We start from the raw sequence: 14,749 nt of genomic DNA on the forward strand, positions 1-14,749 counted from the left end.
AAATGTTTTCTATACAATTGTGCTAAATGTCTGCACCCTTTTTTTGTTGCATGGACCAAAACATTTTGGCAGAACCATGACCAACTGCTAATAGCGATGGGCAGAACTCAAAAAGGTCTCAATCAATATCCCATACTTCTTGGTATGGCAATTATGTTATAAATCTCCCAGGATTAAGGTTTCTAGTGAGACTTCCAGAAGGTTCTGATTTGGGCCAGCAAGCAAGAAGTGTGTAATTCAGGAAGTGCAGAGTGTTCAATTACCCTTAAAGTTTCCTCTTCCATATACCATAAAAAGCTGTAGTTTGATCTGAGTTTGAACCTTTTTGCCCATCTTTTGTTACTATTTTATGATTGGCTTAACATTAGTTTTAAAATATGCATTGTGACCAAAAGTAAAAATAAGTGATTACATGCATCAATTCAGACAATCAAGGCTACAATACAGACAAAGTGGACAGTACAAATAATTAGTTAATGGATTCTGATCCTCAGATCTGAGTTAAAATAATCTGCTTGATGGTTCTTTTTATTCATCCTCAAGTACCTGTCAGAGAGAGAACAAATACTACAAAATTAATTTAGTACATGTCAATTTTTTGAAAGAAGTATTACATACAAATCCCCTATAGGTTTTTCACAGGAACAGAATAGTGATTTCAACAGAATGGCATAAAAATCACACTGGATGATTTTAACCATCTTTGGAAAGTAAACGGAACAAACTCCATCAAATGTAATTGCAGTTATCCCTGAACTGCAGTGGTTCAACTACTTTTCATATTGAAAACAAATATTTTCTCTTAAGTGGAACTTAAAAGCAACACAGAAAACCATGCATTGAAATCCCTTCACCATATGAAGCCAGAGGCCAGTTAGGTCTTAACAACAGTCTCTGCGGTAAGGATCTCATTATCTTTTCTCACCGAATGCCCCAAAGGTACTACTAACCACCAAATTTGGCTGCAAAGAGAGAGTATCCCTTATACTGGTTCCCATCCCACTATTAGAAGGGATGCTTTTTAGGCACTGACTTCATCATATACAGTCAATAGTCCCCTTGCATTGGAATGCTGCCAGATGCCAGTTGGTTTATATATCAGTGATTTCCTGAATACAGAGCTGGCTAATGACCAGATTACGTGGGACTCACAAGTGTGGTGGCTTACATAGAGTGTGTTTTAAAACATTTCTAGTCACTTTCCATAAACCTTTTGAGTCTGGATGTTTGGCTCAGCTTGTACTGAATCAAAGAATGGTAGGAAAGCTGTGGGGAGTCTGGCCCACTGCCATTTGCTCTAGTGTAAATTTCCTTCAACCCTCTCCTTGAACAGGAGCTGTGTGTGTTGTGTTCTAACAGAGAACTGTTATTCCGAAAACAGGCAGATTTAGACACTGACTAGACAGCTGCCACCTAGGGCCCAACATTTCAGAGGGGGCACCTATGACCCTGGGAGAAGTTCCACTTCAAGAAGAAGTCATCTAGCTCAAAGATCCCAAACTCTGGGATCTCATCCTCAGAGTACAGGATGCACAAGGAGGTAGCTGGGTAGGAACACAAGTTTCCCTGTCCTGATGAGGGGAAGGAGAAAACAAGTTCCACTTGGGGGAGGGATAGCTCAGTGGTTTGAGCATTGGCCTGCTAAACCTAGGGTTGTGAGTTCAATCCTTGAGGGGGCCTTTTAGGGATCTGGGGCAAAAATTGGAGATTGGTCCTGCTTTGAGCAGGGGGTTGGACTAGATGATCTCCTGAGGTCTCTTCCAACCCTGATATTCTATGATTTCATACATATTCTATATTTTATCAGTATCCATGGTGTAGCAACCAGCAGTTGAAGGTGATGGAATTTTTGGAGCAGGGATCTTTAATCTGTTTCATCCCATGGTTCCCTATCAGCTGCTTCCAGCGAGCCCTCTTTATATGTAGCCATGAATTATTTGCTTCTGTTCACATCATGCTATTTAAACCCTAGAATTCCCCAGGAAAAATTAAGAAATCTTTTAGTTAGATGATTCAACAGTATTGTAGTTTCACTGGAGATTACTTACCGCTTTTCTTACATTTAGGATATGCCAATTTCCCCTCCACACACTGTACTCTAAATGCAGAAGAAGGTGGATTGCTCGCATATCCATTTTTACAGTCAAATTCAATAAAATCTCCACCTTCTGAATACAATTTCATTTCCGTCCTCCATCTCAGCCTAATGTTGTTTTTCTCCATCACTTCTGGGGATGTTGTACATGGCTCTGGAAAAATAAAAATGTAATTAAATTATGTACATCTGGATTGTCATTGGAAATCGTATTTGCTGTAACTGTATTGAGACTGACCCTGTCCCCAAATGCTATACATAATTTAAAAAAAGCCCAGGGAAATATTTTTAGATAAGATCTGAAAACTAAAGAAGACACAGTAAGGTTGAGAGACCAAGAAGGAACTCTAGAGAAGGAGGCTTTCCCACCAACCGAGGAGACATTGAAGGGACAGAGAGGAGAGGGTAGGGACAGAGAGAAGACTGAGGCTAGATGAACAGAGAGAGAAGCTGGCCACAAGCTGGCCACTTTGTGATACTCAGGTGGTGCAAATGGGCCAAAACTTAGCCACAGCTGACCAACAGAATACTCTCCTTGCAGAAGGATACTCTCTGCTGGGAGATCTGCTTTCCTATTGACCTCCCCTACTCCTTGGTTGTATTACCAAGAACAAATCATGCCAAACCAGTTTGATTTATTTCTTTAACAGGATAACTAGTTTGGTGGGTAGGAGAAATGCAGTGGACATAATATACCTGGACTTCAGCAAGGCTTTTGACACCATCCCACATGAGAAATGCAGGCTTTGTGGAGCTACCATTATTTAGAATTTAGGTGGGAAGGCTATGAGAGGTACAGAGGCAGCAATGTAGTGACTCAGCCATGGAAGACTAAATGAGGATGACTGGATATGAAAGCTGCAGGATGCACATGATCCTAGAGCGTGTACTTTAAAAGAGATTTCTTTGTATGAAGTGCCGCTTGATAGAGCAGAGGGAAGAGAAGATACAAGGCTTGGAGATGCAGGTGGAAACTATGGTTGAGTTTCGAAGGGGATTCGAGCAGGCAATGGAGGGAAGACGAGAGGAGACTGAAAGGAAAAGTCAAGACTTACAGATGCAAGCTGGACTGAGGAACTCAGAAGGAAGACTTCAGGGTAAGGAAAGTGGTTAGTGGAAGCATGTGACTACAAGAACCAGGCAGAGGAAAAGACCAGCTAGTGGAGGTGAAATAGAGCTCAGGAACAGGTTTGCTCAGTTAGAAAATGAAGATGGGGCAGAGCAGACTGCAACTGCAGGAGGGAGGGCAAGGAAGAAGAGAAGAGCAGCTAGTCCTGTAAGAAGAGGGGAAGAGCCAATGGAGATACTCAGAGTTCAAAGCCTCAGGAGGATACTGGATGACTTGCAGAAGATTGCAAAGGAGAATAAAAGACAAGAGGACTCACAGACAGAAAGAACCAGAGGAAGGATGGAGAATCACACCGTCAGCAAGAAAAGGCAGATATATGTAATTTGTGATTCCCCACTAAGAAGAATGAACAGGCCTGTCACCAGAGCTGATTCAGAGAACAGACGGGGGTGCTGTCTGCCAGGAGCAAAGATACAGGATGTGGAACTGAGGCTGAAGAGGATCCTAATGGGAGCAGGAAAGAATCCACTGATTGTCCTTCATGTGAGAACAAGTGACACAACTAGGTTCTTGCTGGAACATGCCAAGGGAGATTATACCAAGCTGGGGAAGACATTTAAGGAAATGGAGGCTAAGGTTATCTATCTTATGGTATTCTGCCTGTCCCTAGAAAATGGAGGTGAGACAAGATTATGATGATCAACAGATGGCTCTGGGATGTTTGACCACTGGGAGGCTCACTCATGGAGAGAGGACAGTTCTCATGGGATGGACTCCACCTGAATAGGGAGGGAAATAGACTTCTGGGATGGAGGTTGACACAACTCATTAAAAGAGCTTTAAACAAGGAACCCAAGGAAGATGCTTGTGTAATCTCCGTACCTGATTTTAACATCGAGAGGGAGGAAACTCAAGTAAAAAAGGATACAGGATTGGAGAAAGGAACATCAGTAAGAGAATGGACATTAAGGGGAAGGATAGTGCTGATACCAGTCAGGTAGGCAATACTGGCAGTAGGATGACCATACCCAATCGGGTGAGGAATGTGGGCGAAGCCAAACAGCAACACTTAAGATGTCTGTACACCAATGCAAGGAGCCTGGGTAACCAAATGAAGGAACTAGAACTACTGGTACAGGAAGTGAAACCAGATATTATAGAGATGCAGAAGATCTGGATGACATTGTAAACTGGAAATGGATTAATTCCATAAGTGTGAATGGAGTCACTCCTCATTTACACCACAGTACGTGTAGGGGAGACTCACATTCTTTCTATTGACATCAGTGCAGACTTTTCAAAAGAGAAGATCAGCAAATGGCACACACCCACACCACACCATTATACGTATCTAGAATGCACCCATAAAACATCTCCCTTAAAAACTCTAAAAACATATTATAATCCAGCCAATATTTACTGTAAGCAAACAGATGTATTCAAACATATTTTTAGTTGAAAACTTTACAACTCTACAACTTTACAACTGTACAACTTTACATTCTCTGTAAACTGAAGTATTTAAGCCATGATTTGAAGACTTCAGTAACTCATCCGGAGGTTAGGAGTCTATTTCAGGAATGGACAATATTCTGTGGCCCGCAATGTGCAGGATGTCAGACTAGATTATTATGATGATCCCTTCTGACTTTAGAGTCTATGAGTCTAAGAGGACCCATAATTGGTTTAACAACCACAAAGAGTAAGTATTAATGGAAGGATGTTAGATTGGAGGGAGGGCTCAAATAGGGTTCCTCAGGGATCTGTTCTGAGCCCAGTATTGTTTAATATCTTTATTAATGACCTGGATGTAGGACTAAAGAGCATACTGATCAATTTGAAGGTGACACAAAGCTGGGAACGGGTTGGGGGTTACCAACACTTTAGAGGATAGAGCAGCCCTGAAACAAGCCCTAAATCAGGAGCTGGAGATTTTGCAAAAGGTATTTAAGCAGCAGTGGGAGGATTCCCAGAAAGGACTAATATATGATCTGCAGTCTCAGATGAAATATTTGTTGAGGCGGCAGCTACAAAGTGGCCAGGCAGACTGAGAAGGCCAGCTGGAACACTCCCCAGTCTGGAATGGCAAGGAAGATAAATGAGGTGACCAGCAAACTGACTCATGGAACAGAAGGTTTCCTAGGAAGTAGAGGAGATTAGGGGAGCTTTGCCTAACATTGAACTTGTTCACAGTGCTAGCTGCAGCAAGGATTTAGGAGCTAAAAATCCACCTCAGAGGGAAATCAAGGTAGTGCAGACACACAATGGAAGTCAGTGGCCTGGATGAGGAATTGGGCCAGCCAGAGAACCTGGGTCAGGCAAGACACTTATACTTTTCTACTCTGTTAGTAACCCACAAAGGCCCAGATGTCACCCCTCGCTATGATGTCACTCTGCCATGCATTTTTTTGTATTATTTAAATCCTAGAATTCCCCAGTAAAAATTAAGAAATCTTTTAGTCAGATGATTCAACAGTATTGTAGTTTCACTGGAGATTACTTACCGCTTTTCTTACATTTAGGATATGCCAATTTCCCCTCCACACACTGTACTCTAAATACAGAAGAAGGTGGATTGCTCGCATATCCATTTTCACAGTCAAATTCAATAAAATCTCCACTTTCTGAATATAATTTCATTTCCGTCCTCCATCTCAGCCTAATGTTGTTTTTCTCCATCACTTCCAGGGATGTTGTACATGGCTCTGGAAAAATAAAAATGTAATTTAATTATGTACATCTGGATATGTCATTGGAAATCGTATTTGCTGTAACTGTATTGAGACTGACCCTGTCCCCAAATGCAATACATAATTTAAAAAAAGCCCAGGGAAATATTTTTAGATAAGATCTGAAAACTAAAGAAGACACAGTAAGGTTGAGAGACCAAGAAGGAACTCTAGAGAAGGAGGCTTTCCCACCAACCGAGGAGATATTGTGGGAAGGGACAGAGAGGAGACTGAGGCTAGATGAACAGAGAGAGACAGGATTTGATTCTCTTTTATAAGCTGGCCACTTTGTGATACTCAGGTGGTGCAAATGGGCCAAAACTTAGCCACAGCTGACCAACAGAATGCTCTCCTTGCAGAAGGATACTCTCTGCTGGGAGATCTGTCTTCCTATTGACCTCCCCCACTCCTTGGTTGTATTACCAAGAACAAATCATGCCAAACCAGTTTGATTTATTTCTTTAACAGGATAACTAGTTTGGTGGGTAGGAGAAATGCAGTGGACATAATATACCTGGACTTCAGCAAGGCTTTTGACACCATCCCACATGAGAAATGCAGGCTTTGTGGAGCTACCATTATTTAGAATTTAGGTGGGAAGGATATGAGAGGTACAGAGGCAGCAATGTAGTGACTCAGTCCATGGAAGAGTAAATGAGGATGACTGGATATGAAAGCTGTGGGATGCACATGATCCTAGAGCGTATACTTTAAAAGAGATTTCTTTGTATGAAGTGCCACTTGATAGAGCTGAGGGAAGAGAAGATACAAGGCTTGGAGATGCAGGTGGAAACTATGGTTGAGTTTCGAAGGGGATTCGAGCAGGCAATGGAGGGAAGACGAGAGGAGACTGAAGGGAAAAGTCAAGACTTACAGATGCAAGCTGGACTGAGGAACTCAGAAGGAAGACTTCTGGGTAAGGAAAGTGGTTAGTGGAAGCATGTGACTACAAGAACCAGGCAGAGGAAAAGACCAGCTAGTGGAGGTGAAATAGAGCTCAGGAACAGGTTTGCTCAGTTGGAAAATGAAGATGGGGCAGAGCAGGCTGCAACTGCAGGAGGGAGGGCAAGGAAGAAGAGAAGAGCAGCTAGTCCTGTAAGAAGAGGGGAAGAGCCAATGGAGATACTCAGAGTTCAAAACATTAGGAGAATACTGGATGACTTGCAGAAGATTGCAAGGGAGAATAAAAGACAAGAGGACTCACAGACAGAAAGAACCAGAGGAAGGATGGAGAATCACACCATCAGCAAGAAAAGGCAGGTATATGTGATTTGTGATTCCCCACTAAGAAGAACAAACAGACCTGTCACCAGAGCTGATTCAGAGAACAGACGGGGGTGTTGTCTGCCAGGAGCAAAGATACAGGATGTGGAACTGAGGCTGAAGAGGATCCTAATGGGAGCAGGAAAGAATCCACTGATTGTCCTTCATGTGAGAACAAGTGACACAGCTAGGTTCTTGCTGGAACATGCCAAGGGAGATTATACCAAGCTGGGGAAGACATTTAAGGAAATGGAGGCTAAGGTTATCTATCTTATGGTATTCTGCCTGTCCCTAGAAAATGGAGGTGAGACAAGATTATGATGATCAACAGATGGCTCTGGGATGTTTGACCACTGGGAGGCTCACTCATGGAGAGAGGACAGTTCTCATGGGATGGACTCCACCTGAATAGGGAGGGAAATAGACTTCTGGGATGGAGGTTGACACAACTCATTAAAAGAGCTTTAAACTAGGAACTCAAGGAAGATGCTTATGTAATCTCCATACCTGATTTTAACATCGAGAGGGAGGAAACTCAAGTGAAAAAGGATACAGGATTGGAGAAAGGAACATCAGTAAGAGAATGGACATTAAGGGGAAGGATAGTGCTGATACCAGTCAGGTAGGCAATACTGGCAGTAGGATGACCATACCCAATCGGGTGAGGAATGTGGGCGAAGCCAAACAGCAACACTTAAGATGTCTGTACACCAATGCAAGAAGCCTGGGTAACCAAATGAAGGAACTAGAACTACTGGTACAGGAAGTGAAACCAGATATTATAGAGATGCAGAAGATCTGGATGACATTGTAAACTGGAAATGGATTAATTCCGTAAGTGTGAATGGAGTCACTCCTCATTTACACCACAGTACGTGTAGGGGAGACTCACATTCTTTCTATTGACATCAGTGCAGACTTTTCAAAAGAGAAGATCAGCAAATGGCACACACCCACACCACACCATTATACGTATCTAGAATGCACCCATAAAACATCTCCTGCCTGGTGGGTCTTGCCCACATGCTCAGGGTCCAACTGATTGTCATATTTGGGGATGGGAAGGAATTTCCCCCCATGTCAGATTGTCAGAGACCCTAGTGGGTTGTTGCTTTCCGCTACAGAATGGGATATGGGTCACTTGCAGGCTTAAACTATGTAAATGGTGAATTCTCTGTAAACTGAAGTATTTAAGCCATGATTTGAAGACTTCAGTAACTCATCCGGAGGTTAGGAGTCTATTTCAGGAATGGACGATATTCTGTGGCCTGCAATGTGCAGGATGTCAGACTAGATTATTATGATGATCCCTTCTGACTTTAGAGTCTATGAATCTAAGAGGATCCAAAATTGGTTTAACAACCACAAAGAGTAAGTTTATTTAACATCTTTATTAATGACCTGGATGTAGGACTAAAGAGCATACTGATCAATTTGAAGATGACACAAAGCTGGGGAACATCAGGGTTGGGGGTTTCCAACACTTTAGAGGATAGAGCAGATCTTGATAAATTAAGGAACTGGGCTATAGACAACAAAATGAAATTCAACAAAGACAAATGTAAGATGCTATACTTAGGGAAGAAAAACCAAATGCACAAATATAGAATGGGGGATAACTGGCTTGGTAGCAACACTGCTGAAAAGGATCTGGGAGTTGTGGTGGATCACAATCTCAACACGAGTCAGCAACGTGATACTGTTGCAAAAAAAGCAAATGCAATTTTAGGTTGCATTAACAGAGGCATAGTATGCAAGTCAATGGAGGTGATAGTACCACTCTACTCAGCACTGGCTAGGCCTCAGCTTTAGTACTGTGTCCAATTTTGGTCACCAATGTATAGATAGGATGTGGAGAAATGGGGAAAGATCCAGAGGTGAGCATAAAAGATGGTCAAAGGGATGGAATGAAAACCATACGGACAAAGGCTGAAGGAACTGGATATGTTTAGTTTGGAAGAGAGGAGACGATGATAGTGGTATTCAAATACTTAAAAGGCTGTCATAGAACAGATTGAGAACAGTTGATAGCTCTTGCCACAGATGGCAGGTCAAGGGGCATTGGGTTCAAACTACAGCATTGAAGATTTAGACTGAATCTCAGGAAAAGCTTCCCAACTGTAAAAACAGTAGGACAATGGAACAGACTGCCTAGGGAGGTTATGGACACTCCTTCACTGGAGGTTTTCAAAGGGAGGCTGGATATGGTTGATTTAGAAACAACAAATTCTGAATCTTCAAGGGTGGTTAGACTAGAGGACCCTTGTGGTACCTTCTAAACCTATGATTCTATGTGACATCACAGAAGAGAAAAAGGGACATGGCAGGCTAGTCCTAAGCTATGAAATCAGGTCCAGGACACACCAGCCCACACAATCAGTTCACCATAATTTAAAAACCACACAGAAGTAGCTACACAGCTGGGGATCACTGCACCACAGTGTAGTCTAGCCATTCCATCCTCTCACTCTAAGCATGTGGAGGTTGGAGAGAGGGTTGTGTAGAGCAGGCTACCTTAGTTTCATGCCAGTTAGAGCTCCCCCTGCTCAAAAAGTGGAATCCCCTGCTGCTCAGACAGCACCATGTCTACTCCTAGCACTGAAGAGTAGCGACCAATATTCCTCATGGTTTTCCGTAAGTTACTGAATTGTATTTCACAGCATCTGCTGTAGTTGTAAAGTTTTCAACTAAAAATATGTTTGAATACATCTGTTTGCTTACAGTAAATATTGGCTGGATAATAATACGTTTTTAGAGTTTTTAGAGATGTTTTATGGGTGCATTCTAGATACGTATAGTGGTGTGGTGTGGGTGTGTGCCATTTGCTGATCTTTTCTTTTGAAAAGTCTGCACTGATGTCAATAGAAAGAATAGAGCTTATGCTCTAATAAATTGGTTAGTCTCTAAGGTGCCACAAGTCCTCCTTTTCTTTTTGCGAATACAGACTAACACGGCTGCTACTCTGAAACCTGTCAAAATAGAAAGAATGTGAGTCTCCCCTACACATACCGTGGTATAAATGAGGAGTGACTCTATTCACACTTACGGAATTAATCTGGTGTTACACCAGTACAAGAGACTTCAAACTGAAATATATGAATATGAAAATTCATACCATAATATGAAAAATACCACAGTTGTTTAACTCATCACAGTTCTTTTACATATAATAGATTCTTATATCTACCTAAGCAAACTGGTGGGTCTGTCCATTGGCCAGACTCACAGCTAACAGATGCAGATCCGTTCATTCTATAAAAATGTTGACATTTGTATTCCACTTTTGAACCTGGTTCATATTCTTTCTGTGGAAAGACCATGATGTCTCCATTATCAACAGCCGGTGGGTACCCACACTGTCCAGCAGCCTCTAAAATTAAGTATAGAAAAAGAGAATATATGCATCAATATTTACTTACAGTAAATGCTGTAATATCAGAAATATTACACAACAGCACTATCAATGTACTCGGACAGATCAGGAAAAATCCCAAGGGAAAGGTGAAAAAGAACCCTCTTGATATTGGAACTGAACACAAGATACAAAAAATCTTATCTTTAAGATAAGAAGCAGCTCGATATTTGTTCATTAACAATTAACAGTGTGGAACTGATGGCAAAACTAGCTGCTTTACCTTTGTCAAGATATGATTCCATGTTGCTTTTCAAGCAGGCAATGTAGGTTAGTTTGAGATCCGTTGGACCAATCGTTCTGCCTTAAGCACTGACTAGCAGGGAAATGGAAAGTGAGAGGCTTTGGCCCAACCCCTCCCCTCCTTAGGCTCATGTGGGCCAATCAGCTTGCTACTTGTCACTGCATGCATGTGCAGTACCTACTTTCTCCAGGACCATATTACCATGAAGGGTGCTTGATGTACCCAGCACTTGTCTCAAACTATTGTGAATTATGACATTACCAGGGTATCTGAATATTGAGAGCAGAGAGAGAGACTGAGGGTAAAATAATGGTAAGAGGATACAAGCTAAATAGAAGTTTAGATTATACAGGCCCAAGGAGTGGAATATGAAACACAGAATAACACTGGAATGATAAATGAGTGTAAATAGTATAAGAAATACCACACAAAAATGAGGAGAGAAAGGAAACAAAAAATAAAGAAAGAACCCAAGAACAGAAAAACCTTTGGGTGTCCCTATAATTGATAAAAGCAGAGACACAGCTACACTTTCCCCTTTGGAAAGGCTGCTTGGCCAGGTGGATTTTAAAAAGAATTCATAGAGAAGCCAAACTCATCATTTGAAGTTTACTCTGAAATGCCAACTTCCATTTCCTCTCATTGCTCCTCTTCTCACAGAAAGGGAAGTGGGACCGGGGTAAACAAGGTGAAGTTTTGAAATGGCAAAGGCTAAAAATTACATGAGTAGTAATAAAGCTTTACCTTTACTCATTACATAATTTGACAGGTTTCCCTTCCCCCTTTTTGCTTTATGACCTACCCCTTTTGCCTCTTGTCCCATCGCCAGGTCTCATTTTTGGAAATGTGCATTTCTGGCACTAGTGGCCATTCTGAAAAGAAGAGGGTTTTTTCCCTTTATATTTAATTCATGCTCATTAGCTGCATTAGAACTAAGAAAAAAGTTTGCTTGCCCTTTCCTCATTTTAACAAGAAAATGTATTAAGTGCAATTCTATTATTTTATGCATTTATTATAATTTTAAATCAAGTAATTAAATAATTGTACCAAGTCTTAATGACAGGGGAGTAAAGGAGAAGTTTTAATATATATAATACATATATATGTTGCGATGCTGACAGACCAGCTCAGGCCCGAGCTAAAGGCCAATTCACTTGCGGTATTAATAGAGATCAAAGGAGATACTAATTGTATTGTTTTCCCTCTATCTATATCCTCTTGTTTACTGTTACATTATATTTACATTATACATGCCTGGTAATTAAATAGCTCTAGATCATAGGGTGTGTTAATGTAAGTGTATTCAGGTGTTAGAACTTCATGAAAACTAATGGAATGCTACATGTCTTGTTTTCACTTTTCTATTCCTATTATAATATAATGACAGGTATTTACATTATGTATATCCCTGTAACTAAATAACTCATTGAATGCAAAGGAAGAAGGGGGCTAAATTCAAAGCAATTGGTACAGATACTTGTCAGATTGTTGTCTGTGAAAAGAAGCTAAAAGTACCAATTCAAAGAGAGGTCCTTTATCTTTGGACTGTATGGATTCAAACAGGGCAGGTTTCAGAGTAGCAGCCGTGTTAGTCTGTATTCGCAAAAAGAAAAGAAGTACTAGTGGCACCTTAGTTGTAGCTTACGAAAGCTTATGCTCAAATAAATTGGTTAGTTTCTAAGGTGCCACTAGTACTCCTTTTCTTTTTGTTAATAGGGCAGAGTATCTGGACAAGAAAACTGAGTTCCCCAGAATTATTCTGGGTAGCCCTGAAGGACTTTTGGGAAACTGGCAGTTTATTGTGTGTCTGCTACTGTTTGGAATTACAAACTGTGACTTACCATTTATTATATTTTACCTTCTTTAACATCTCAATAACTCTCATCCTTTTACTTAACTAATAAACCTATAGTTGGTTTACTATGGAATTGGCTACCAGCATTGTCTTTCGTGTAAGGTCCGGAGTACCAACTGATCTGGGGTGAGTCCTTTGGGACTGGGAGCAACCTGACATGGTGTGATTTTTTGGTTTTAATAACCTTTTCTCACAAAGTTCAGTATGTCTGGGTGTCGAGATAGGCTGGAGAGGCTAAGGGGACTGTGACTTCATGGTAAGAGTGGTATAGTGAGCCAGGAGTTCATATTTGTTACTAGCTTGGTGAAATCTAATTATAGAACATACCACCAGTTGGGGGTGTATGTCCGTGTTTTCTGATAGTCTGCCCTGACAGTCTCACTCACAATGGTGAGCCACTCCAAACAGCCTTACATATGTACACCATGCATTTCTCTTATTTGTACAGAGAAATATTTGTTATGCATTTAGTACATTTTTAAATAGTCAATAATTATACAGTCTTAATGAAAGAGGTATAATTGAGAAGTGTTCATGAATCTATAGAATTATGAACTTTTACAGTACTGTATGCTTGTTATCATAGAATATCAGGGTTGGAAGGGACCTCAGGAGGTCATCTAGTCCAAACCCCTGCTCAAAGCAGGGCCAACCCTCAATTTTTGCCCAAGATCCCTAAATGGCACCCTCAAGGATTGAACTCACAACCCTGGGTTTAGCAGGCCAATGCTCAAACCACTGAGCTATCCCTCCCCCCAAATGCAGTTAAGGCATTTCTAATAGTCATTAAATAATTGATTCACTATTATTAGTACTTTTGTTAATTTTATGGAATTGTTTACTCAATTTTATTTAGAACTGTACTGACTTCATAAAATTATGTTTTTCTAAAAATGCATCATTATATATATTAATACTTCTCCTTAAATCTTCTGTCATTAATACTTTGTGGAATTATTTCATGGCTTTATTTAGATATGTACTAACAGAATTAAAAATATTTTCCTCTAAAAATGAGGAAACTGAACATTAACATAAATGTCCTAACACTTATTTGTTCTGTTATTAAGGATTTTTAAATTAACTACTTTATTTAGAAATATATTAACTGCAGTGAAATTCATTTTATCCAAAATTGCAGGATTTTATGGAACACTCCTCTATTCCTCTATCATTAACGCTTTGTACAGTTATTTAATGACTATTAGAAAACTACGAAATGCATAAAAATAGCTCTCTCAAAATGCATGATTCTCCTTTATTCCTCTGACCATAAAACTTTATTTAGAAATGCAATAACTGCATATAAAATATTTTTCTCTTAAATGCATGTTAACATATGTATGTGTGGTAACACTTTATTCTGCTATTATGAAGATTTCTGTTAATTAGCACATTTCTAAATAAGTATTAAATAACAGCATTACAATTATTTTTTCTCTAAAAAATTGTATTAACCCTCTTTTATTCTACTGTCATTAAAACTTTGTACATCTGTTTACTAGATTTTATTTTTCTTTAGAATTGCACTAAATGCGTAAAATCATATTTTCTTCCTAAAATGAGGAAAAGGCCAGAAAGCTATATTTACTCATTTAGTTCTAATGATTCCAGTAAGGATAAATGAAACAGAAAACTTTCATTTTGTTTCAAAATGCCCATTAGCGCCAAAAAATGCACATGTCAAAAATGAGACCTAGGATATAAGGCAAAAGGAGTGGAGGGGAGCAAAGGGGGAGAGGGACATGGAAACCTCTCAAAAATCATATGATGAATGAAGGTATAGCTTTTTCCCTACTAGTATGTATCAATTTTCCCTAGGAATGGAGAATGAAAGGCAGCCAAAAAGTGAGTGAAAAAACTCTCACAGGGTCTCTCAGCTATTAGCTTTCGACATATCACTCAACTTTCTATAGCCAATAGCTAACCTTTAAGGCACTGGTCCATGTTTGGGGTCATATGGAAACTTTCCACCCCAGAGACAGCGCCAGAGCCATTGCATCTCCTTTCAACACAATGGTTTATCTTGGTGCTCTGTGGAGTGCACAGGGCATATTGTATGCTGCACTGTAGTTTAGGGGG

General features: G+C 40.3%; 1 protein-coding gene across 1 annotated transcript in view; it reads right to left on the reverse strand.

Moving 5' to 3' along the window:
- Positions 1 to 430: 430 nt before the first annotated feature.
- Positions 431 to 14,749, reverse strand: part of LOC311524950 (complement factor H-related protein 5-like) — a 139,835-nt gene continuing 125,516 nt past the window's right edge. The window contains exons 17-20 of the mRNA XM_084636623.1: positions 10,344 to 10,526; positions 5,669 to 5,869; positions 2,049 to 2,249; positions 431 to 567 (exon numbers count right to left, since the gene is read on the reverse strand). Of these exons, the coding sequence (XP_084492749.1) occupies positions 539 to 567; positions 2,049 to 2,249; positions 5,669 to 5,869; positions 10,344 to 10,526 (614 nt within the window). The 3' untranslated portion in view covers positions 431 to 538. The remainder of the gene's footprint in view (positions 568 to 2,048; positions 2,250 to 5,668; positions 5,870 to 10,343; positions 10,527 to 14,749) is intronic.

This window comes from Lepidochelys olivacea (genome assembly GCF_965140295.1).
Source record: "Lepidochelys olivacea isolate rLepOli2 genome assembly, chromosome: 8".
Lineage (NCBI taxonomy): Eukaryota > Metazoa > Chordata > Testudines > Cheloniidae > Lepidochelys > Lepidochelys olivacea.